At 43.0% G+C, this 26,055-nt stretch overlaps 1 protein-coding gene across 1 annotated transcript in view; it reads right to left on the reverse strand.

Annotated features, from left to right (window-relative positions):
- The window catches only part of LOC147728924 (stimulated by retinoic acid gene 6 protein-like), a 538,794-nt gene that overhangs the window by 25,620 nt on the left and 487,119 nt on the right, over nucleotides 1-26,055 (reverse strand). The window contains exon 17 of the mRNA XM_086959168.1: nucleotides 10,125-10,262. Coding sequence (XP_086815294.1) covers nucleotides 10,125-10,262 — 138 coding nt within the window. The remainder of the gene's footprint in view (nucleotides 1-10,124; nucleotides 10,263-26,055) is intronic.

Below are 26,055 nucleotides of genomic sequence, written 5' to 3' on the forward strand. Positions count from 1 at the left end.
GAGCCAACTTGGGAGTTATCAGGTCCTACATGCGTCATTGATTTTATCAACACATTTATTACACTCCGCTTTAAAAACTATAGTTTTCTTGCACATTTCTCTAAAGGATATGACTGTTATATTGTAGTGAAAGCTTTAGTGCTTGAAAAGGTGGCAATGTCACTGACCACTCAGGGTGAAAAACTCATGTGCGTTACAACAAAAGTACTCAATATCAGGTTTATAGACTCTATAAACTTCCTGCCCATGAAACTCAGTAAACCTCCTCAGGCTATGGGTTTCCAAGAGTCCACAGTTAATTTCCCACATTACTTTAACACTTTGCAGAACCAGAACTACATTGGTGCTATGCCCTCAGAAGACTTTTATGGTGTAAACTATATTCCACCATCTGAGAAAACAGAAGTCCTGTCCTGGTGTGAATCAAACAAAGATCAGGTATTTGATTTCCAGAGGAGTTGTCTCATTACGGTCAACAAGATGTGAATATTTTAAGAGAGGCCTGTATCCACTTTAGAGAAGGCGTCATAGCCATGTCTAGGAAACAAATCTTGGTGACACGGGTCAGGCCAACAAGTATTCCTATGTGGACTTCATTGACCCCTTTCAGTACATCACTTTGGCTAAAGTCTGCTTGTCGATGTTCAGACTTTGTTTTTTTAAACCTTACACATTAGCATTGCAACCTCGTGATAATTATCACAGACAGCAAAAGAGATTCTCAACACCGGCTATTCAGTGGTTGATGTATTTGGAATACAGTGAAAAAATCACCTTCCGTCACGCTTTGAGAGGCGGTGAGCTTAAAATTGGGTCCTATTTTTTAGATGGTTATGCCAATTTTGACGGGGTCCCTACAGCCTTTGAATTTAATGGTTGCTTTTTTCACGGCTGCCCAATTTGCTATGTGGAAAACGATTTTAACAAGATGACTGGTTGTACATACGGTCAGTTGCTTAAACGCACAACTATTAAACAGGAGTTTTTAAAAAGATGCAGCTTCAACGTGAGAAGTATTTGGGACCACTCGTGGCGTGAGCAGTTAACATGTAATCTAGAGCTGCAGATTTTTATTAAGGATCGTGACTTACCCGAGCCCTTGAAAAACGTGATTCTCTCTACAGAGGACGAACCAACGCCATTACTTTTTATTGAAAGGCCTCTGGTGATTAAACGATTTTTTACTAGGATTTTACCAGCTTATACCCATTTGTAAACAAGACAAAAGTCTACCCTGTAGGACATCCTAAGATCCTTTATAAAGTTTTGGAGACCCCAAAGGTATTTCGGTCTAATCAGATGTAGAATTCAACCGCTTAGAGGACTGTTTTCCCTGTGCTTCCTTATAGTATTAGGGCAAACTACTATTTACCCTGTGCCGCTCCTGCACAGGAGCCAGACAGACCTCCCCGCGTGATCACTCTGATGCTGAATGTGCTCTGACCGGCACCTGGTGCACTGTAGAAGTGAATGTAGCACTGAAAAAAGGCTATGTGATAGATCGAATTTATGAGATATGGCATTTTGAAAATGTTTCTCATGATCTGTTCACCGACTACATCAATTTGTACCTTAGAGACAAGCAAGAAGCTTCGGGTTATCCCCAGTGGTGCACCGATAATGAGGAGAAACAGAAGTACCGAAGGGAATATTTTCAGAAAGAGGGTATTTGTTTGCGCTCTAATAAAATCCATGTGAACCCCACTAAAAGACAGATTGCTAAACTGTTTCTCAATTCTCTATGGGGAAAACTGGGGCAGAGAGAAGACCATTCAGAAACTACTCTAGTGACAAAGCCGGATGAATTTGATAAGTACTTTTTTACTACCTACTGTGAGGTTTCATCTTGCGAGTTCATAGATGATGATACCGCTTGTGTGTTCTGTCGGTATACCAAAGAACATTACCCGCCTTCGTGCAACGCTAACATTTTTATTGCCAGTTTCACCACTGCGTATGCTAGAATAGAGTTGTACAAGCTCCTGGAGTTGCTTCTTGACCGCTGTCTTTACCACGACACAGACTCAGTGATTTTCGTGACCAAAGAGGGTGATGTTAACCTTCCGTTGGGTGACTATATTGGGGAACTCACTAGCGGAACACCTTCTGATGAACACATCAGAGAGTTTCTTGCCTCTGGACCCAAAACCTACGGTTCCCGCTTATCAGGCGGTAAAATCTGCTTGAAGGTGAAGGGGATCGCCCTCAATGTTCAGAACCGTGAAAAAGTTAATTTTCAAAACTTAAAAGAGCTGGTCACTCAATATGCTAAGCACACCGAAAGAGGTGAATGTGTTCCAGAAGATGAGAGCTTAGTAGTGCAACACCCCTGCATTGTAAGAATTAAAAAACGTAGGATATTGAGACACGCCCTCTTCGCAAAACGTTGAATGTTGTATACGATAAGCACATTCTTAAAGATGACTATAAAACCCTGCCCTATGGCTTTTAAGAGTCATCCTGCCTCTGTGGAAACACGGTTTAGCGAGAAAAGGCTTTCTGCTTTGGGGTGTATAGTTTATTAAAGGTTGTTTGAAGTATGGATATTAGATCACATCATCTGTTCTTATGCATCCACGCAGGTCCTTCCGATTCTGGTAAAAGTGATTTTGTAAAAAAACATTTGGAAAAAGCGCATCAAATGATGACCCAGCCACCCACCAACATAGTGTGGGCCTATTCCTGTTGGCAGCGGCTCTCTCAAGAACTCTCGCAAAAGCTTACACACCTCAAATTTGTCGAGGGGATCCCCGACACCTTAAATGATGACATTTTATTTCCACCCTGTAGTGTTAATATGTTAATTGTAGATGATCTAATGGCTTCTGCTTGTGCCAGCAATGAAATTGAAAAAGCTTTTACTCAGTATGTTCACCATCGAAATCATAGCCTTTTATACATTGTGCAAAACGTGTTCTGCCAAGGTAAGAGCTCGCAAACCATCTCTCTGAACACCAAGTACATGGTGCTTTTCAAAAACCCCAGAGACAAGCTTCAAATAACTACTCTAGCCAGACAGATGTACCAGGGTCGCTCTAGTTTATTTCTAGAAGCCTTTGAGGATGCCACTTGGAGCCCCTTTGGGTATCTTTTTGTAGAATTAAATGCCGGCACACCGGAGGATTACAGATTAAGGACCGGGCTTTTCCCACCGGATCTTCCTGTTGCTTATATTCTAAAAAAGTCCTACCCATCTATAAAAAGAAGATAAATAGAAAGCATCGCCCCAGTTTAGAACGCCAACACTCTCATGACCATGTCCAACCAGATAGCGCGCAATCTAGCTCTTTTAAGACTGTTGGTCTCATCATCCCATCAACAAAGGAAAGCTCTTCTATGCTCGGCATCTGATGATTTAGTAGCAGCGATTTCGGAGATAGCCCTTAATACCTTGAAGGGCAATATCCCTCTGAGTCCTCAGCAGATCTGAGTGCTTGAAAAGAAAAGTAATCTTGTTAAAAAACTGAGCAATAAAAGGATCTCTATTAAAACTGAAAAAAAGTCTTGTCAAGCAGTCTGGGGGCTTCATAGGGTCACTGCTAGGCATTGCTATTCCATTTCTCTCAGGCCTGCTGCGTCGCCGGTGATGGCGCACATTGAAAAAATGTATCTCGTTCCAAACATCAGCTAGACAGAATGCAAAGTCCTCCAAGTACAGATACTGACATTAGAAAATCAGCCACCAATCTGTTGGACGTCGAGATGCGTGAGATTCTTCAGCATAGCGATTTACCAGTGCACAAAAAGGCCAAGCTTTATACCTCTATCCTTTGAAAGTATCTGAACTTCGTCCATCATGGTAAAATGGAAAAAGAGGGCCTGACTTTATTCATGCCTGAAAGTCAAGAGCCACCCGTTTCTACCGTCAGAGAACCAGAATCGCCAACCTTTAATATAGTTAATGAAGTCCTTGACAATGTTAACCCCCGGCACAAAAAGAAAGCTGAATTACTTCTTAATACAATTCATCAAAATAAAGACATTGCTTTCTGGAATGACAAGGGTGAACTTCTTTATAAAGGTAATGTTATACGCGGTTCAAACCTGCACAACTTGGTCAGACGTGCCACCCAAACACACTCTTTCACTAATAATAAAGTGCCTTCATGCAGAGCCTAGCAGAACTGAACAGTACGACATTGGTGCTATGCAATGCTGGTCATCGTATCTTCTTAGAAGATTTAAAGAACAACACCGTTTCACCTTTTGTTATTCCTTCTCCCCCCGCATCACCATTTTCACATGCCCCTCATAGAGCACACTCGCATGCCTACCGAGTTACCGCATATAATGCTCATGACCCCTTAACCACACCCGTCCAAGCACTCTTAAACTGTTCAAGAGATCGCATTGGTTGTCTGATTAGCACCCAGGATTTATAATAAAGATCTGTGTTTATTACTGTGATAACTAAATATTGTTTTATGTAGCTACCTCATTTTTATCAAACCTTGTAGTTTTGTATGATTTTATGCCTGGTGGCCCTTTCGCGTATTACTGGGTACTGATAATATGCTTTTTGGTTTCTTGATTTTTTATGTCCCTCATTTTATGTTTGCTGTTGATACGGTGATTTATATGACACGGAGCATATTGTATTTCATAACTACCCGTACCTCATTAATCAAAAGCTGTAAAATATGTTTTCTATACATTATAATTGCATTATAGCTATTGTGATTAATATCGGGTACCAAAAAACGATGTGATTATTTTTTGTTATGTAACTCCCAATGATTTTATGTTTGCTGTTGATACTGTGACTTATATGCCCACGGTGCATAATGTATTTGATAACTTCCGTTGCCTCATTAATAATAAGCTGGAATATGTGTTTTCTATACATTATAATTGTATTATAGCTATTGTGATTATTATTAGGTACCAAAAAAAAAAGTGATTCCTTTTTTTATGTAACTTCCACTTATTTTAAGTTTGCTTTTGATACTGTGATTTATATGCCCCTGAGCATAATGTATTTGATAACTCCTGTTACCTCATTAATCATAAGCTGGAATTTCTTTAAATTTTTCTATTGTCACTAAAATGTTGTCAAGTATACGTAATTCCATATACTAAACTGTAATTACAAAGACATTTGATTTTCTGTTATGTAAAACATGATTTCAATCAAATTGCAAATACTACCCCAAAATAAAACTTCTTAGAGCTTTGATTTTACATTTAGTAAAAGCAATTTTATCTAAAATGCATTATCATTCTTCTCAGTAATGTGATGATATGAAATGTATGAAATATCTTTGTAATTCCCAATATCCGGCTTACGGAGCCCCATAAAAAACCCCTAAAACAAGACATGCCCAGGCATGTTTGGTCATTTTACACGCTTTTGATTTCGTTGGCTTATCATTTTATACGCCTTAATTCACAGATCATGACTTATCATTTTATTTAAAAAAATTCATCAACGTATCATTTTAGATGCCTTCATTTACAAATCCTAACTTATCGTTTTATACTTTTTTTTAATAAACTTATTTTCAATATACATTTTTTATATAGTTTAAAAAAAATATATATATACGTTTTTTAAAGGGGCGTGGCCAAGGGGGTGTGGCTACCTGTCAAAAAAATGCATGGTGACGAGTAGTGTACAACCTATACTACTTTGTATGTCTGGAAGCATTTTCTTTTGATGTTTTTTCATTTACCTGTGGGGTGCCTGAATCTCACGCTTTTCAATATTTAGGTCAGCCCCCTGGCAGAGATCATTCGGTCATTTGGCCTGTATCTAGTATCGTATGCGGACGTCACACAAATGATTTTGGCAATCAATCCCATCCCTAATCATACCCAGCCTCTGCTTGGCCAATGCTTAACAAAGGTCACTGAATGGATATCTGTTCATTTGCTTAAACTGAATGGTGGACAGACTGAAGTCATGATTACGGGAAACAATCCCTCAAATTGGTTAGAAATAGATTGGCCAGAGCAATTAGGTGATTGTCCAAAACCAACACAGGCCTTCTAGAGCCTGGGTTTCTGGATTGATGACAGGCTTGATTGGAAATTCAGGCCCGCAAACTCTCAGGAGTCTGTGTGGCATCCCTAGATCTTTGAAGGAATGTCTTAAATGGCGTCCTCTGTCTACAAAGAGAGTAATGGGGCAGATTATAGTCTGTTTTAGGCTAGACTATAGTAACAGCCTGTACATTTGAAGTCCTTAGTATGTTATTAAAAGACTACAGGTAGTCCAGAAAGCCGCCGCTGGAGTTTTTTGCAAAATACCCAAATATCATTCTGACGTTGGCAGCCTTACATTGGCTGCCTGTATAAAAGAGGATTCAATTCAAAACTCTGTGTATAACTCACAAGATAATTCATAGCAACAGTGAAATAAATAGGTGTAACCCAATGAAGTTGCAATAGATAAACTGTTTATTTTAGATGCAAGGTAGGAGCAAACCCGACCAGCGCAGCCGGGAAAACCGTCACACTCAAAACGGCCACATATGGAACACCCGGCTCGAGAACTTTGCACAAAGCCCAGTCCACGAGCCCAAGCATTCCGCAAACCGGAACAGATAGTGCGACATATGTGAGTATTACACAAAGCACTCTAATCTTTTCAAAATTGATCTCCTTTTATACTCCCACATGAAAACTTTGGTCACTCTCTCTCGGTCTTCTGAATGTCCCAGCGATCATTATGCTCTCCCATGAACACTTCGGTCACTTTCTCATGGACTTTTGAAAGTCCCTGTGATCAAATCTCTTGCATCAGTGCAAGCATGTGGTGTGGCAACACCCATAAAAATCTAACACAAGAGTTAAAAGCTACTAAAATATATTTATATTGGTTTATGGAGATGATATCAATACACCACGTCAAATGGTTTTGATGCTTATATGAGCATGGCAGGCTGTGCCTTCATGATTATACAAGGTGTAATTAACTTACAATTGGTGCATTGTAAGACATATTTCTTTAAAATAAATCAATGGCTAACAGGAGCTCTGATAGAGCAAGGTTAGCATTGCAGTTTTTCCAGCAATGGCAGAAGCAAGTGCATCTTTCACTTCCCTAATAAGTTCCCTCCAACTTTCTCTTTAGAGATGTAATAATTTCAAATCCCCGGGTGGAAACTGTCAGTATGTATGCCCCCTAATTTCAAAGTGTGTGTGCAGTGGTTTGAAAAAAAGCATACCCTCTTAAAGCTGTATGTTTTTAAATATTAAGACCAATTTGACATTCATCTAGTCCTCTTAAAGGCCATAAATCCATAGAAAATCCAACATCATGTGACACGTAACACACACAAATTTCTCTTTGTTATCATTTATTAAAATACCAGAACCAACACTTAGAAATCTTGTGTGAACGGTAAGCACAGTCTTAATATGTCCACATAAGTTAGGAAGGTAATCAAGCACTGCTAAAAGAGTCTACAGACTTACTTGATCTTCCAGAAATATTTAAATCAGACACTGGTTTGGATCATTCAGGTTAAGGGTAGTAAAAGACATGCAAGTCAAAAGATATCCGTGCCTATCTCAGAGAAAGAAATGTTGCAGCCCATCAGTCTGAGAAGTTTTACAAAGAAACTTGCAGAAATTTGAAGTCTATCATTCCTCAGACAGAAAAACTATTTACAAATGTAGAAAGTTCAAGCTGGTCACCTTTCAACCCCGTAGTGGAGGTCTAACAAATTTACCCCAAGATCAGATCGTACAATTTTCCTAGATATTACAAAGAACACCATAACTTCATCCAGGAATCTATAGACCTTAGTCAATAAAATAAAGTTCCTATTTCTACCATCATAAAAAGACTGAGCAAGTAAGGCTTATTTGAAATGTTAGACTGGCCGAACCACTTTCTCTTCAAAAAGAATACTGCTGCATGATTAGGATTGCATAAAAGCACCTAAGTCACTTGATATCTAGAATGATGCCCTTTAGCCAGATGAGACCAAAGTGTAGTTACCTGGCTGTCATGCTCAAAGACATGTTTGGTAACAATCTACCACTGGGTATCACCAAGGTAAGCTGTATGTCATTAAGTGTGTTGGCGGAGGAGGGATGACATGGGGCTTCTTTCATTTCTCAGAACTGAGTGATTAGCCACGCATCACAAATTCACATTAAATAACAGAACTTTAACGCCTCACAGTAACTGAGTCCACCGTGAATTCCTCTGTGTACCACTGCATTTTAGAGAAAGTCTGTTTCATAGATAATGACAAGTTGAAATTTGTGTCTATAATTATTCATTCCAGGTTAGATTTGACTACTATTAAGGCATGCTGAAGTCCACATCAGGGATGAGAAGTCCAGGCATGTGTTAAGATGTTAATGAACAGAACTCTAAAAGGCTGTACTTTACTTTTCACATCACGCTTGACTTAACTGGGAAACGATCTGGGGATTATGTTGTATCAATGTTCCTAATTACATATCTGGATCAATCTTAGTTTGTGATCTAGTTAAGGCTTCCACTTAACAGCTGCTTATGACCATTCTTCTCACAGCAGAGTCTGCTGCAGCATTACCTCTGGAGTGTGTGGCACTCTAGAATGTCATCATACACTCTAGAGGTAATGCTGCCGTGCTGACACTCAGGTGCCCCCATATCCGCTGCCAATGCCAAAAGAGCTGATTATTTTGAAATCATCCCTCTCATTCCCAAATCTATTTGCTTTTATTTGTCATTCCTTTGAATCTTTAAAATGTTCTGCTGCCAATATGTATTATTCACAGAATCCCTGGACAAAGAAAGCTGAGAATGAAATTGTGAGGGTAGGTACCTGTTGGTTGGCTTTCTATGGGGATAACGCTAAAACCTGCATTTCTGTTAACTGAGCAGTGAAGTCACCTAGGGTTTTTGTATATGTTTGAAGGGGTTCAAACTCAGTACCCTCGAGATTTCCCTCCTCCAGTGCTCAAGCAAAAGCAAATTTGTACTTTGTGCCTACAACGGGAGGTGCTGACCTGTCAGTATAAAGTATGGTTTGATAAGAACCTAAAACTAATATGGTGGAGTTCTTGCTTCTGCCTGTTGGTACTGTGAAAATCTCTTGATTCCCAAGTCATTGCTGGCATTGATATTGTATACTTGAATGCACCCTGCCTTGCAGGCCATGGCATCCAATGTTTTTTTTGAAGTTGTAAACTTTGGAATTTGAAATGTTCACTTTCATTTCAGCCTCCGCCGTATGTGCTGCTGACACCACAATGTTTTTATGCAAAATCCTAAACTTACTACCATTTTGGTATTCACAGAAGGCACTTACTCATTTTGGTATTCACAGAAGGCACTTACTCATTTCGGTATTCACAGAAGTTAGGAGTCCTAACTTTAGGACTCCTAAATGCCTTCTGTCAATACCGAAAGTCTTAATATTAGGATTTTTCTAACTTTCCTACTACTAAACTGAGAAAAATCCTAATTTTAAGACTTTCGGTATTCACAGAAGGCATTTAGGAGTCCTAAAGTTAAGAGTCCTAACTTTACTACTACTAAACTGAGGAAAATCCTAATTTAAAGACTTTCGGTATTCACAGAAGGCATTTAGGAGTCCTAAAGTTAGGATTCCTAACTTTACTATACTAAACCTAGAAAAATCCCAATTTTAAGACTTTCGGTATTGACAGAAGGCATTTAGGAGTCCTAAAGTTAGGACTCCTAACTTCTGTGAATACCGAAATGAGTAAGTGCCTTCTGTGAATACCAAAATGAGTAAGTGCCTTCTGTGAATACCAAAATGGTAGTAAGTTTAGGATTTTGTCTTAAGTTAGTTCTGTGAATCGGGCCATCCATCTGCATTGTGGAGAATGCAGATTGGTCCTTTGATCGGGGGACGCCGACCAACGACCCTCAGAAGAGATTTGTTCAGCATTAGCAAAGCCTTGTCAAAGCTAGGACGGTTGCAGTATCAGTTTGTCACCTGTTGGTACCAATGTATGGGTTAGGGTGTCAGTTCCAGCCTCGGCCTCCCTCACGTGTGGTGTTCTAATGAAATATTATCATGCAGCAACCCAGTTAGGGCACTATGACTATTAGGTAGTGCACCCCATCAGGTATGCCAGATTCCAACCCCAAAGTTGGAAGCATGAACGTGTCCAGCTGTTTCGACATAAGTTATTTCTTTGATACTGATTACCTGGAGGTGCCAACTCGTCGGGCTGAGCCTGTTGTCTACGCAACTCTCTTTCTTCCAGTAGTAGGTTGCAAAAAGCCACAGCCACGGGATGAGTGTGGTAGAAGTCCACGCGCAGCATTCCAACCCATGTGCAGTAACCTAAGGATGGACAGAAAACGTAAGGAGGAATGAACATCGCTCTGGAATCATCACATGTCCAAATCTAACACAAAATGCATATCACTATTTGTAGTGATTGAGTCAAGTACAAGTGATGAGCTTCAGGTAGCTTTGTTCAAGATGGTACAAGAGACCCCACCAGGGGTAGCCAGCATCCTGTTCAGCCCTGTCAACTGTGACTATTTGACTCACACCATTATATACATGTTATAACAGCAAGATTTTACAGGCAGGGCCTGAATAGCATTAGACTCTGGATATAACATATCCCCTTTCTGCCAAATATACAAAAGGACAACCATGAGAGAAGAAGAAAGATTAATAGGAGAAACAGAAAGGAAATAGGAACCACATTACCAATGAAAGAAGAGAGCAACGGGAAATATCCTTTATCACGCAACTTTTACCAAGCAGTGCTTTTACAACGCAGGTTTTACAACGAAAACCATTACAACGCATTGCACTGGGGGGCGCTCTAGGATGAGTAATAGTTTAATTTACTATCCAACACCTTCCCTACTATCCACGGGGACTGGAGTTGTAATACTAAATTAAACTATTCACTATCCAGCACCCCCCAAAGCAATGCGTTGTAATGGCTTGCGTTGTAAAACCTGTGTTGTAACAGCATGCGTGGTAAAAGCATGCGTTGTAACAACGTACATCCGAGAGCAACCAATAAGGATGAGAGAAACAAAGAAAAGAGTAAAACAAGAACATAAGAACCATCTGCCCTTCTATACACAAAAGCAAAGGCAAGAAAAACATAGTCAGAGAAGAGGAGAAGAGGAAGCATGAACAACTGCTCCAGAACACACCCACTGGCCAGAACGGGAATATAAGGAGGCTGAACAATGAAACACTAACAGAGCAAGAAAACACAACAGAATCCACAAGATAAAGCAGAAGAAAACATCACCAAAAGAACAGAAATAAAGAAAGAAAACAAGGAAGATGAGGAAAAGTAAAAAGATAATCCTCACCCAAGTCAAACACCATCATCAATACAAAATGAAAAATATAATGTAAAGACAACAGTCTAAATATAATATTCAATATAATAATCAGATAACTATGTGAAGTTTGGGAGGACTTTAGCCCAACAGAAACCCTTAAAAAGACAAGGGATTATAGAATTAACAGATGGGACTAAGACCCAAATAAACAATAGTCCTTGTAATGTTGACATAGTAAAAACTAAGAGAGGTTGAGTGATGTAAAAAAAAAATAGATATGGGTAGAGACACATATGATAATGCAAAAAGGAAAGACCCCCTTGAAACCATAACTGCATGTGCACAAAATGGGAGTGCACTGCAGTAATGTGACTGTGTTAACTTAGCACGTATGAGTAGGAACTCATGACATAACCCAAAACAGTAAAAGCAACTTTGAGCACTAGAGAAAAGTGTACGAACGTACAATGAGCAGATGGGACTAAGACCCACTGCTGCCAAATGGGACTAAGACTGTGCAAAATAGAATACGGAGTTCCTCAGTGGGTCATGGAACACAAATGAAGGGGATGTATGATGAAAGGTTGGTCGGAAGTCCTCTGATTGAGGGGAATTCCTCCTTTCGGAACTAGAGCCCTCACACACCCAGCAAGCTAGGTGTTATGTTTCATCATATGGGCCTGCTCCTCGTTGGGTCGGCACTGCAATACCCGACGAGCACCCATAAAGGGGCTCTTTAGCGGAGATCTTTTGTTCCTTGCCATATAGGTGCTGTGCGTGTAAGGGGCCTAGGATGTGTTTATGTAAAAGTAGAATTTGCAAAGTAAAACAGGGGTGGGATCCGTGTTTCCAGCAACGTGCGTGCCCGCACGCACATTTGTTTCTTCGAGCGCGCAGTCTGGATGTAGAGCACGCACCCACAGCACAAACCGGGAAATCATTCACGCCGCCGCTTTTATAACGCAAGCAGCGTGAAAAATTATAATTTTCTAGTTCAAGTGACTCTGGTACTTGCTGTATTTCCTCCTTAATGAAGCGCAGCTGGGGGATGTTGGTGGGCCTTTGTGAGCTGCAATTAACATAAATATTTTCACAAGGGCCCACAATCAGTCACCAGCTGCGCTCCTTTAAGAGAAGAAATGCAGCAAGTCCAAAAGCACAACGTGTGCTTTACATGTTGTCTTTTTTGGACTTGATGCATGTCTTTTCTTGAAGGAGCAGGGCAGAGGACTGATTGTGGGCCAATGTGAACATTTTTATTTTAATTGCAGCGCATTACGGTGCTGAAATGAACAAATATTTTCACAATGGCCCACAATCAGCCCGCAGCCGTGATCCTTTAAGAAAAGACATGCATCAAGCACAAGCATGAGCGATAGAAAGGAGAAGGGGAGATGATCCAGAGGGTTGGCAGAATCGAGATGATTATTTTTCTTTAGGGCAGCTATACCTCCGCAGTGGGCATTTCTTTTCACTGCCAAGTGGCTTCTGGAAGCTGTAGTTCTAGTTCGCCTCACTCGGACTCGCTTTGGAAACTTAGTTGGTGATGCTTTGGATGCAGAAACATAGAATAGAGGAGTAGTAGAGAAACTCGTAAGAGGCATGAACTTAAAGGGACACGTTAACATGTTATTGCAGGGAAATGAGCCCAGTGATATGTATGAAAAGATGTAAGGTAGCTTGGAAAGGCAGAAAAGTGTACTGTGTACTGTGGAGAGGGAGCCAGAAGGGAGGCATGGGTATTCCTTAAAGGAAGCACTGAAAGAGTATAGCAGGTGGGTAAAGATGATCATGAGGAGGAAACTTAAGAAGAGATTATAAAAGACGGGGTAACAAAAGGACTAGTGTCGACTGCAGGCGTCTGAAAAAATTTATATCAGCAAGAAAGTTGATTTATGAGAAAGCGTAGATTTGAGCTCAAAGCCCTAGTGGCCTTAGTGGGGATGGTGAGCGGATTGTGTTAAGTGTTTGACACTGGAATGAGGACGGGGGCCTAAGTGGAGGATAAATAAATGGGTGATAGGGGGATAGGTAGACTTAACAGGGGCATTAAAGGCAGTATAGGTTTTGGAGAGTGGAGAGAGGTCCGAACAGGAATAGGTAAGGAAATGAGGTGAGGGTGTATGGAGGAGGTTTGGTGGTTAATATTATATTCAACAAAGCCATAGTGGTTGCTTATTTATCTTATGCAACTATCAACCAATACCAAAGTGAATAGTCCTGGCTTGTTGTAGGTATAATTCTACTTGTTTTATTATCTATCTGGATGCAATGACAGAGGCAGCACAATAACGTCAGGTGGCACACTGTGCTAAGCATAGCTTTTTAGCTTACATGTTTTTAAGCCTCGCCCTTAATTACATCAGGCACGCCCCTTTGAGAGAACCTCCAGTTTTTTCATACCACTTAAAGCCCTGAGCAAGCATAAAAGCACCATGTGTGCTTTCAGAATCGCTGTAATATATTTTTGACTCTGAAAGCACACATGGGATACGTACATTACCCCGCCTGCGTATCCAGGAAACCATCTTCAGATCTGATAAGTGAACTCATGATTATTAGTTTTAAAGATTGGAGTAACCCCTGCCTTGGTAGAGCCAGCTCTCTTCAGTCTTGCCCTGATGATCTTGAATAATTCTTAAACAATGATTGCAAATAGCATTTTCATTTCATTTATTTTTAATCTGGGTAATGTGTGAGATTATATTACAGACATTTTATGACAAATGTGTTTTTGTTTTTTTAATTTTAGATCCATACAGGATATCAGGTAGGAGAAATGGGAGGATATCACAGTGATTATTTGAAGTAGTATTAGTGAGCTTCTACTGTGTTACAATATTGGAAAAATACATCACTATCCTTGAATATTAACTATAAACACATTTGGAATGTGAATCAGTATGTCTGTGCACTGTTTGTGATCTGGCCAAAAGGACATGAGAAAGCTGAAACTGGATCATAAATTCAAAGCTGATCAGCAGAGAGGTCCGCAGAACACGTTTGGCATAGGGCGCTCAAAGTTCTTAAGATGTCCCTGAGCCGCCACTGTGCAGTTAGTTAGGAAAGAAGAGGTTCACTGGCACTGTGGAAGGAGGCCAGTTGCCCCGGTTTCCTAACATATATTAGCGTAGCTTTGCTGTGGTTGCAGATGCTCTGCACTGCACTTTCTCATTTTGAACATGACACAACCCCCCCTCTCCCTGCCCCCGGCTGGACTGGCCTTAGCAGGCATTGTGCCTTTGCCTGGGAGGCTAGAAGGCTGGGGGTCAGTTTTGTTACTGGAGTCAGTTTTGCAGTGATGCCCTGCCTGCCCATCAAACAGGCCTCCTGACTTCCAGTACTTAGGTGCACATTCAATCAGGAAGCCCAGTGTTAGAACCCCTGTTGCTGCACCCACACGCGCATTCGGTTTCTTGGCACATATTGCCGTGGCTAGAGTGCACAGAGACCTCACACTGCCCCACACAGAGGTAACAAATTAGAGGGAACACGTGGTGGGATACCTCTAAATAACTTTATTCAGGGAGGACCCTAGCCTGGTTAAAAAGAATACAGGAGCGGCGTTAATCTGGCTACAATGTGTGGGAAATGCGCGTGGTCGACATGTTTCTCACCTGGTAGTCACGAATGATCTGTGGCAATTTCTCAGGACTGTATATACAAAACTATCTAAAACTAATGGTAAAGTGTGCAACTACATACCATACAGTGGTTCTATGGGAACGGTACCCGCAGGTTAGAAGCCAACCTCAACTCTGTAAGATCGTGCTCCATCAGGTGCAGCAGGAAAAAAGACACACGTAATGTTGTTTCTGCTCCAAGAAGAAGCCCCGTGGTTGACCTTCCCTGCACCACTGCAACCGGGACTAAGACCCATTGCAGACCCAGTGAAGGGAGACAATTAACATGCATAATTTAAAAAACAAATGAGCAGATGGGACTAAAAGGTTGAATATTGTAAACAAACAGAAATGGGTAGTGACCCATATGAAAATACAAAAAGGACTAAAACCCTCGCATAAGGACGCACCTGATGGAGAGGTAGAGACAATGTGCACTGAGCAAATGGAATAGAAACCATGCGAGACACCTCAAGTGGAGGTAAAACGTTGTACACCAGTAGTGCACTGTAGCAACGGGACTGGAACCCATGCGACACCTCGTGTGGAGGTAAAAACATTGTGTACAACAACTGTAGCAATGGGAATATGATGTGCAAGGTAAACTGTGCAACACACTAGTGTGGGGTAATGTGTGCAAGAAATAACATGTGGGTGTGAACCCATAACCCGTTCTTGTATTTAGCAAACGCTGATCATGCATAGAAAACAAACAGTATATGAGCTCTGTAGACGAGCAATGCATACCACAAATGAACGCTTAGCTAATTGTGAGTACTAAAAACTCTAGAAAAGATGCACTGTCCCAAGAAAACAATAAGTTAAAATAAATTAAGTAGTCACTGTGGTCAGGAAACAGATGAAGCTTACGACATGTGGGTTGCAGGCATGGAAAGAAAGAGTACTTTAATATTTGTAGATTGACCTTTGAAATTACTAACAGCTTATCGTATGTCAAATGAGGACATCGGCAGGCGTATGTTTCAATGAAGCAAAGGAGGTATTGTTTAAGTAGTGATAGAAGGGAGGAAAAGAGTACCTGTAATAAGGCAGTGCTTCCTAAAACCATCCACTGAAAAGCAGAAATGACAAAACAGCAGAACTTCTCATCTCATCGTAACTATAAAGGATGGTAACAAGCAGCAGTGTGAACCAGCGTGAACCATCAACATGGTTGTCAGACGATATTCACAGGCCCCACCAGTTGTCCTAGGAGCAGGCCACCCACCACAACGTTGTAAAGCTTCTTAAGATGCAAAAACTGTATTAGTAAAACATCTGCACCACGTGGTTGGCAAAACGAGGTATGGTTGGTGTAGCATCGTGCTACGAATCATGACAGACACCGAGTGTACTTCATCAAGGAGCTTTTATTCCTGCTTCTTCTCTCGACCCTGTCCCTACTCTGACTGTCCCTAGACCGTCCCTCAGCTCCTCCCGTTCCTGTTACTCCCCTGGCTCCGCCCCCCAAACACTAGACTGCATCACACAATCTTACATCTCCCCCCTTGTTAACAAAATAAGCTTAGTGTCTGACATGTTTATAGTTCCTCAGTCAGCCACACGGGTCCACGGGCCACCCGTTCAAATTATGGAGACCCATCTCCATTTCCGTTGTGTGGTTTTCTGTCGCCTTGTCGAGAGCACCCTTTATTACAGGAGTGCATCTTTGAAGTTGCGAAACGTCTCGTGTGGTATTCTTGTGCTCAGGTTCGTGGTGGTTTCCAATCAGCTTCTGGGTGATCCACTCATCTTCAGTTTCTGAGGTGACTGTGAAAGGCTCAGCTTGATGTCGGCAGTCTGTCTTTCTTTGTGGCTTTTGTTCGATTGACACTCGATCTCATTCATGAGGGGATGTTGTTCTGGTTCACTTCCGAGCACCCGCATATGATTTTACTTCTTTCCGTCTTGTCCGGTCGAGGGCAACACTGCCCTCCTGTTCAAAGTCATGTATACCAGACGGTAAGGCGCTATCTGAAGAGACCATCTTAGTTTGGTTCGGGGACTCATTCGCTGGCTCTGGTTGTCTCACCCACTCCCATTCGCGTTTGGAACTGGTGAACCCTTCGACTGTCTGGGCATGTGCATGTTTCTCTCTCATCTGATGATGATCTGTCTCTGTTAACACGTCTGGCGTTCCTTGTAGAGTGACTGGATAGTCCTTTCCCATCCGGTGGGTGATGTCCACTATATCTGTTTTCCTTCTGTAGGCCCTTTGGGTCAGCCTCGCTGACCCCATCAGGGGTGAAGGTATATTATTTATGTCTTGATGTACCTGTGACTGACATTACAGGTTGTCTTGTGGAGTGATTGAGTATTCAGAGACATTGGTGTGAGATACGTTACTCTTCATGGGAAGAATGTCCTTTGGTTCTGGGGTGTGTTCAGGTGGTTAACTCCATGGCCGTCGTCGGGACCGTGACTCGGTCGACTCGAGGGATCGAACAGACATGCTTTCTAAATCGGAGGAGTCTTTTGTCGATTTCCTTTGATAACGTTCCTTTGAGTGTGTCTTGAATGGAGGATTTCTGAAACAGGTAGGCCGTGACGAGCTGCTCCTAGAGTCGGAGTTCTCTTTGGGATATTTTTCCGGGTACTTTTCTCAAAGTGACTTCGGTGTCATCTTATTGGAGAGGTTGTTTGATAACCACATATTTATTTCTTGTGTTTGATCCCTGGGTATTTTGCCTCTGCCTCTCTCGTGTGATGATAATGGCCTCCTCTCAGTTTCTTCATTGTCTCGGATGTCGTGGATGCGTTTGTCTTCCTCTTTTCGGTGTCTGAATGGATCAGTCCGTCTTACGTGATTTGCTTCTTTTTCCTGCTTGTTTTGTGCACTGACATCTGTGTTACGGGTGTGATCATGTACCGATTTCCAGTGTTGACGTGACTGGTCCAGTCTTCTATAGTTTGCTTTTCTTGCACATTTGTTGGGCAGGCTGTCACCTGGTCCATTGGTGTGATCTGTCCCACTAGACACGTCCTCTGCTTCAGAATCATTTGCACCATATGTTGAATGACTCCGTGAGGTTGAATAACTCCTTGAGGTTGTATCAGTGAAGCTGTCGCCATCCTGGATCATGTCGGTCTTTTGTGTTGTTGACTCGGAGTATTTCATGTCACTTTGTCTCTCCCGTTGTCTTGACTCTGGTCTGCCTTCATCCTCACCGTTTCTGGTTTTGTTTGTTTCTTGAGCTTTATTATTGTCTTTGCGTCTTGCACTCGGGTGCAGTTTATTTAATATTTTCCTTGCTTTGACTCGCTCTCCAACTTCGGCCTTCCTGATGATATCCTTTAGCGACCAATTCCCTTGAAGGATCTTGCGCTTCGTGTTAGAACTTGAACAGCCTGCAATTATCCGGAGCCAAACTGCATCCTCATTTGTAAATGTGTTGAAATGGCAGCATTGTACCAGAGTTTGCAACCGAGTGATGAAGTTTGGCAATGGTTCTCCTGGTTCCTGTCGTGCTGTGTTGAAGGCAATGGGATCATGATCCATGTCTGCCTGTGCGTTGAAATGGGCGCGTAGCGTCTCTTGGAGTCTTCCATAGGTCTCTGTGTCCTTTACAGAAAATGTTCTGATTAAGCGTCGGCCCTCATGACCCACCAGTTAGAGGAGTAGCATCAGACATTTTCCATCTCTTCCCTCACCGGTTGCGTCAAGAAAATCATCCAGCGATTCCAGCCACCAGTTCCATTTGGGACCCAAACTCCGAATGTCAGTCTGTGTCACTGGGGGCGGCACATCAATGCAGGGATTGGAACGTTGTGTTGCTTTCCCCACCACCATGATCTGATACGGTCATGGGACTGTTCACTTTGCTATCCGTCTTCTTTGCTTGTGCTTGTTTTCAGTGTATCTCTTGCACTTGCCAGTGCTTATTGCTAACAGTCACTTTTGTTCATTCCAGTTTTGTTGCTTGTATCAGTGCTTGTTCGTTTACCTTTGCCAATGCTTGCTCCTTTACATTTACCAGTGTTTGGTCTTTTACACTTGCCAATGCTTGTTGCTTCACATATACCAATGCTTGGTCTCTTGCACTTGCCAATGCTTGTTGTATTATTTCTCTTCTTGTCTTTACCAATGCTTTTTTGTAGTTGCTTTACCTCTTACATTTGTCGCATTCGAGATTAGTACTGGCTTGTACTTGTTGCTAAAGTCACTTCGACTCATCACACTTCTTGTTGCTTGTAAAAGTGCTTGATTGTGCTCAAGGTCGTCTTTGTTTGTTACTTGTGCTTGCCCGTGCCTGTTTCATTTATATTTCTTGCCTTTACCAATGCTTGTTGCTTTACACATACCAGTGCTTGTTCTCTTGCATTTGTCAATGTTTGTTCGTTGATATTTACCAATGCCTGCTCTTGTGCATTTACCAATGTTTGTTTCATTACAGTTACCAATGCTTGTTGTTCACAGTTGCCAATGCTTGTTTTGTAGTTGCTTGTGCTTGTTGATTCTGGACACTGCCTGACCTCAAAATGGCCGCTTACAGTCTTCACATGGGGATGTCTCCCTGGCCGCCTGACTCTAAGATGGCCGCCGCTATGAGATCTCGTCTCTCACGAGATTTGGCCTTTCTTTCCTGCTGCAATCACTCGGCACCCATTCAGGCACTCACCGGGTGCAGGGGCTTCCTTTTGGATGCAGAGGCTGTCACTGCCTCCACCACAGCAGCGAATGGCACAGGGACGACCAGGGTGAGCTCCCGACGTCGCGTCCTCCGTCCCTTCCGAGACTCATGCTTCAGGGATGAGTTTTGAACTCTTTTGGCGCGCGATCGCGCTCGCTGCTTCTTTCAAGGCACTCGCTTGCAGCACACCATGCTCCACGCAGCCTCCACAGCCACGGATCTTCGGGACAGGCAGGAAGTGTTCCTGGCGGCTCAATCTTTGCTGCAGCGCTCCCTTTGATCGCAGTGGTCACTCAGCGTCACAGGATCAACACTGGTTGCACGATGTGCCCGTTCCCACCCTCGTCGCCAGCTGTAGCATCGTGCTACGAATCATGACAGACACTGAGTGTACTTCATCAAGGAGCTTTTATTCCTGCTTCTTCTCTCGACCCTGTCCCTACTCTGACTGTCCCTAGACATCCCTCAGCTCCTCCCGTTCCTGTTCCTCCTCTGGCTCCGCCCCCAAACACTAGACTGCATCACACAATCTTACAGTTGGCAAGAACACAGAGAAATGATTCCCACTCCAAAGATGGCGATGCTAGCGGTAATAACGCGCTGCAAAACACTGCATATTCAGCTGAATGTGTAGCGAATGAGGAAACGTCTCTGAGGGTCCTTGGTAGGCACCGCGGGGGAGAATGACGCCGAGAGGTGAGCCAGTGAGGATAAGCCTCGTGATTCATTTGTTTTGAAAGTGGTTTGAAAGGGCCATGAAGGTTGAACAGGCAGATGTCCACGGATAACGAGGGACCCCAAGAAAATAAAAAATAAGCTCACCTTTGACGTTGAAACAGTCCCAGAAAAGATTGTAGAAAAATCCAGCTGCCAAACCACAACTTTCACACACAGATTGGGTACATGAGAGAAACTGATGTCAGGAGAAGTGTAGAAATAAATGGAAAGCCTACCCTAAGCACAGCACATTTAGGAGTAAAGAGCAAGCAGCACTCTTCTTCTCCAGGGTACAGATGATGATAAATAGCAGGCTACGTGGCTTTGAGCGAGTAACACACTTCTTCCAGATAGCATAGAGTAGGCTTACCCTCGCTGCAGGCACAGCACAAGACGCGGACGTTGGCAGGCTTACCCTCACTGAAGGCACAGCACAAGAGGGAGACATTGATAGACGGCAGGCTTACCCTCACTACAAAACAAGACGCATAGAGGTAGTGGGGAGTAGACGCTCAAACTTGAATGGGCAGCTCCTGAAGTAGCACTTCCCCAGACGCAGAGGAACTGGCAGACTGCTGTGGGTGACCGATGGGAGGTCACTGGTGGGGTCAAGATGCCAGTTGGCTTAACTTAACTTGAGTTACAGCAGGTTCTGTATTTTTAAAGTAGCTCCAGGTTCTTGAAGAGGTGACAGACACAGGTTCGCTTCAGGATTGATGCCAAAAACATGTAGTGATTGTGTCTAGTACAAGTTTCAGGTAGCTTTATTCAAGATGGTACAAGAGACCCCGCCAGGAGCAGTCAGCATCCTGCTCAGCCCAGTCAACTGTGATTATTTGACTTACAACATTCTATAACATGTCGTCACAGTAAGCTTCTATAGGCAGGGCATGAATAGCATTCAATTCAGGATGGAAGCATTCCTCCTTTCCAAGCCTCATTTGTCATGATAGACTTTGGCAGGAACATAAGCATCAACACAACGCTTAATTTACGCTCCAAACTTTCCAAAGTCTCTTGTTTTCTTCATCATTTGTTAGAGTTTAAGAAAATTCTATGGTCCAGTTATTAAACTACTTTATTTACTAGATAGTAGTTAGACCAATTATTTTTGCAAAGCGCCCAAAGCTAACCTTAATAAATGAAGCTGTGATCCCCCAAGAAGACAACGGGATCCTGTTTTTTTATCCAAAAAAACAAAGCAGGATCACTAGATGTCATACTTCAGGTGGCCTCAAATCCAGTGCCTGATTTCATAGAGCATCTTTCTTTTTTTCTATAATTCTCTTAATGGAGGAATCGCAGAAGGCTTGTTGGCGCAAGCGCTTCTGGGACACAAAGCACATCATTAAAGCATGCTACTCTTACAATGTCAATGAAATAACACGTATTTATTATGTCTTAGACGCCGCTCGATAAGCAACTTTCATCCTCAAGCTGGGCGAGTTTTATGGAACGTTTTCGTTGGCATACAATTCTGCCAACTTTCAAAAGAAATGTGGCAGAGATTGAACTTATTCAGCACCACAATTATTACTCAAATGACTTTTCAGGGGCAGATTTAAAAGAATTGGCCCATCCCTGCATATTAGCAGGGATGCAGCAGTTATTTTGCGTGATGTAAAAAAATCCCTTGTGCCACCATGGATGCAACTAATTTACAATGCGGCTCACTGTGGCGCAAGGATAGATAGATGCGTCATGCATCTGTTGGCGTAAAGGTGATGCAGTGCTGGATTCGTGCTGCAAGTGTGGTGCAACTCCCACACTGCTCAGTGGCAGCCTATACTTGCTGTGCTGGGTCAATCCTTACGCCTGCTAAAAGCAGGCATAAGGTTTTGACGCAGCAGGGTCTTAAAAGTGACGCAGTGAAATCTACAAGATTTCACTGCGCCACTTTTACGAGTATTCCTTGTGACGGAGCGCCCACCCTGCATCCATTATACCTGACTCAGGTATAATGTAGGGCAGGGCTTTGCAACGTGACGCATCTCCCTAGATGCGTCACGTTGCAAATATGTTGCATAGTGGCACACTGTTTATGACACCGCTGCATCTCAGAAGTGATGCAACAGTGTTGTAAAGATGTCCCAAGGGGCTTGTAAATCTGCCCCTCAGTGTTTTTCAGTGTTTGCTCAGACAGAAAGGGACAGCTGTAATGGTGAAAAGTAGCTCTTTGTAAATAACTAAACATATAACAAAATTGCTGTGAAACACACAATCGCAATGTGAATGTACAATAAGCACATTAACATACTCAACAAAAAATTGATGCATTGCAGTTTTTCATTAATAATGATATTTTCAAAAACATAACACTAAGGGGCAGATGTATCAAGGTCATTTTTAGTCACAAACGCTGCGAATCGCAAAAAAGCAGTGTTTGCGAGTAAAAATTCGCAATTTGGAATGTATGAAGCAAAATGCATAGCAAAATTAAGGAATCACAAAATTTGCGATTTCTTAATTTTGCGTAAGCATTTAAGGAATCGCAAGGTGCGATTCCTTAAATGATATGCATCAAGCATTTCAAATTAGCGATTTTCCCTTAAGAAATCGCAAATTACCACCAACTCGTAGTTGGTGGTAATTTGAGAAATCTTTTACAAATGCACTTTTTTGGCATTTGTAAAGGTGCCATGTTGCGCTCATACATGCCCTTAGGGCATGTATGTGCGCCATATGCGCACACATGTAAATTTCAGGGGTGCATCCGGGTGTCCTTAAGACACCCTTGCACATTTGAAATTATTCTCAATTTGCGATTAGCTAATTGCGAATCGCAAATTGAGAATAACTTCCCATTCCTTCCTATGGGCCTCCTGGCCCATAGAAATGAATGGGAAATTATTCCTTAATTGCGATTAGCAATTTGCTAATAGCAGTTAAGAAATTTTAAGAAATCGCTAAAAAATAGCGATTTTCTACATACATCTCAAATTGCAATTCTTAAATAGCGATTTCTGAAAAATCGCTATTTAAGAATCGCAAATGATGGTGATGATACATCTGCCCCTAAATTCAAAATCTTACCCCAAATTCCCTCCCCACGCTGTGTGTCGGAAACCATCAAAGGTTGAGAAGTGTCAGAAACTTTGCCAAAACACATAATTGGTGGTCACATCAGTGTTCTCAAGCTTGTTTCCCTTAACAAGAATTCCCGGTGTGTCGGCAATGCTGGCAAACATCTAGGGAAATAGCAATTCAATGTGTGGGCCATGCTGGTAAAATATATTGTACGGTTTTTGGAACAACTCAGGAAGTCTGAGATGTCACCTCAATGGCAGCCAGTTGCAGAATTCATTAGCATGCTTTTGAATGAAGTTGTAGAGTTTATAATTCCCTCAGCTAAGGATTTGATCATACCAATCAAGTGACTAGAGTAAGGCACTTTGGAATCTTGACAGTGGCGGTGCGTCCATTGGGGGCGTTGGGGCGTTGCCCCACTAGCCATGGACGACCGCACTACATCAATACAAGCATTTGAGAATGTTTTCTCAAAGGCATTCTGTCTGATTAAATTTCTGAGCGCACTGCGCGCTACCGGCCGGGACAAGCCCGACAGAATCGGGCATGGTATATGGAAGTGGGCCGTGGTGGGTGGGGGCGGGGCTGCGGCAGAGTGACAGGCAGCGCACAGGCAGAGGGAGCAGTGTCGGAGAGTGAGACTCAGACTACGCATGTGGAATGAAGGAGTACTCACAATTTTGACTGGCCCGCGCATGCGCTGCAGTGGTAGACCTTCCCTCCCCCCCTCTTTAGCACAGGCACTGTCAGGCAGGGACCCGGGGTCCCCGGTCTCTAAAAGGGCAGATAGTGTCCTGCTCGTAGCCCAATCCTGGTGCAGTGTTGCTGGTAACGCTGCGCCAGGATTGGCTGCTGCAGCAGGATGGTGCCGCGTGTGGGTGTTGGTTGGCAGCTGAGGGGCCGCACTGTATGGCCAATCACCATATGGCTATATCCAGCCATATCGAGGTGATTGGCCATTTGAACGCTGTCTCGACGTCACCGCGCATGGCGCGTGCCAGAACACAACTACAACAAGTAAGTAGTAGTAAGTGAAAGTAGACTCTAGAACTAAACACAGAGTCAACGCGTGAGTGACCAGTTCCGCTGCTCCGCAGTTCGTCGTCGTTGTGGTGTGCTCCTGCCTGCTGCTGCCGACCAGTGCAGTTGTGTTGTGTGCCCAGTCAGTGCCCAGTTGCTATGGGGGTCCGGACCACGTAAGTTTTTTATAGTGACTGTGCCCGTGCGTGCCGCTAGCCAAAGTGTCAGTGTGGCCCTCGCCTGAGTGTGGCTCGTCGGTGGCCCGTGGCCGTGTTTGCAGTCTTGAACTGTTGATCTCAGGGGGACTCGCGGGCAGGGTCAGGAGGGCAGCTTCATTGAGTTGGGGGTGTTGGGGGGGCTTACGGGCACGTCCTGAGCTTGAGTCGAGGAGCAGCGCTGCAGACCCCGGCTCTGTGGATTTAGCTGGAATAAGCAATGCACAGCACGGATTGTGCGCTCCGAGCAGATCTCACTGCGAATGCTGGCTGCTCAAATTTTCGAATCACACTCGCATGTATTTCCACCAACACCTGAACACCCTTTAAGCACCGGGGACAGAAAGTGCAGGGGTTTCGGACCCGATATTCTTACTTTTGTTGGTGTGGCTGGGCTGGCATCTTTAGATTTGTGTGCAGTGATGGAAAAAACATGTATTTAATTTGAGCACAGTCATTCACAGAGTGTGATAACTTTGTGCGTGTTTAAAAATGAAGCGATGCTTGCTCGGCCCAGATTTGTGTTTACATCAGCTAAGTTTTTGTATTAAATTGTGCTTTAAAAGACCATGGTTTCTGGTAGGCCAATTAACATGCAAGGCATTGTTTACTAATATATGGCAGTTTACATACACGAGTCTCAGAGTTTTAAATGGACATAGAAAAGTGCAGGTGCTCACATTTCGATTACCTGTCTGCTACTGAGAAGTGCCACTCTCCCATTAAATGTATTGCAAGGGTGCTGAGAAGTGCATACATAGAGTGTTAAATTACTCAGTAGTGCCTATTGTGACACGACCCCATGTTATTCCTTCAGTTCCTGTACATTGATGGAACGGTCCGATGAATCAGCCTTTTAACACCAGGCCCCGCGCACAGAAACATTGAAATGGGTGGAATGCGTCCCTGTGTTATGCAACTGGTGCTCGTGTAAGCCGTTCCCTCGGGTTTGTTTTCTCTTGATGTGGTGAGCGCTGCCTATTATCAGACTCCGTGCCTTGAAGCCCTCAATATTATTGGCTGGGAGAGGATGGGTCATTACAGACCTGCTGACTATGGAAGTAGGCAATCAGATTGGAGTCCCGGCACCGGATCAGCACCCTGTGATTCCAGGCAAATCGCTTCATCGTCCCTTGTTCACAATTTGAATGCGTCCCTGTGTTATGCAACTGGTGCTCATGTAAAAAGCTCCCACAAGTTTGTTTTTACTTGTTGTAGTGAGCAGTCCCGGCACGGCTCAGCACCCTGTGATTCCAGGCAAATCGCTTCACCTTCCCTTGTTCACAATATGAATGCGTCCCTGTTTTATGTAACTGGTGCTCATGTAAGACGCTCCCTCTGGTTTGTTTTCTATTGACGTGGTGAGCACTGCTTGTGCTCAGACTCAGTGCCCTAGAAGCCCTCCATGTTATTGGCTGGGACAGGATGGATTACAGAGCTGCTGACTTTGGAACTATGCAATCAGATTCGAGTCCCGGCATCATCTCAGCACTCTGTGATCCCAGGCAAATCACTTCACCTTCCCTTGTTCACAATATGAATGCATCCCTGTCTTATGTAACTGGTGCTTTTGTAAAAAGTTC

Source organism: Lissotriton vulgaris, chromosome 2_2 (genome assembly GCF_964263255.1).
Source record: "Lissotriton vulgaris chromosome 2_2, aLisVul1.2, whole genome shotgun sequence".
NCBI lineage: Eukaryota > Metazoa > Chordata > Amphibia > Caudata > Salamandridae > Lissotriton > Lissotriton vulgaris.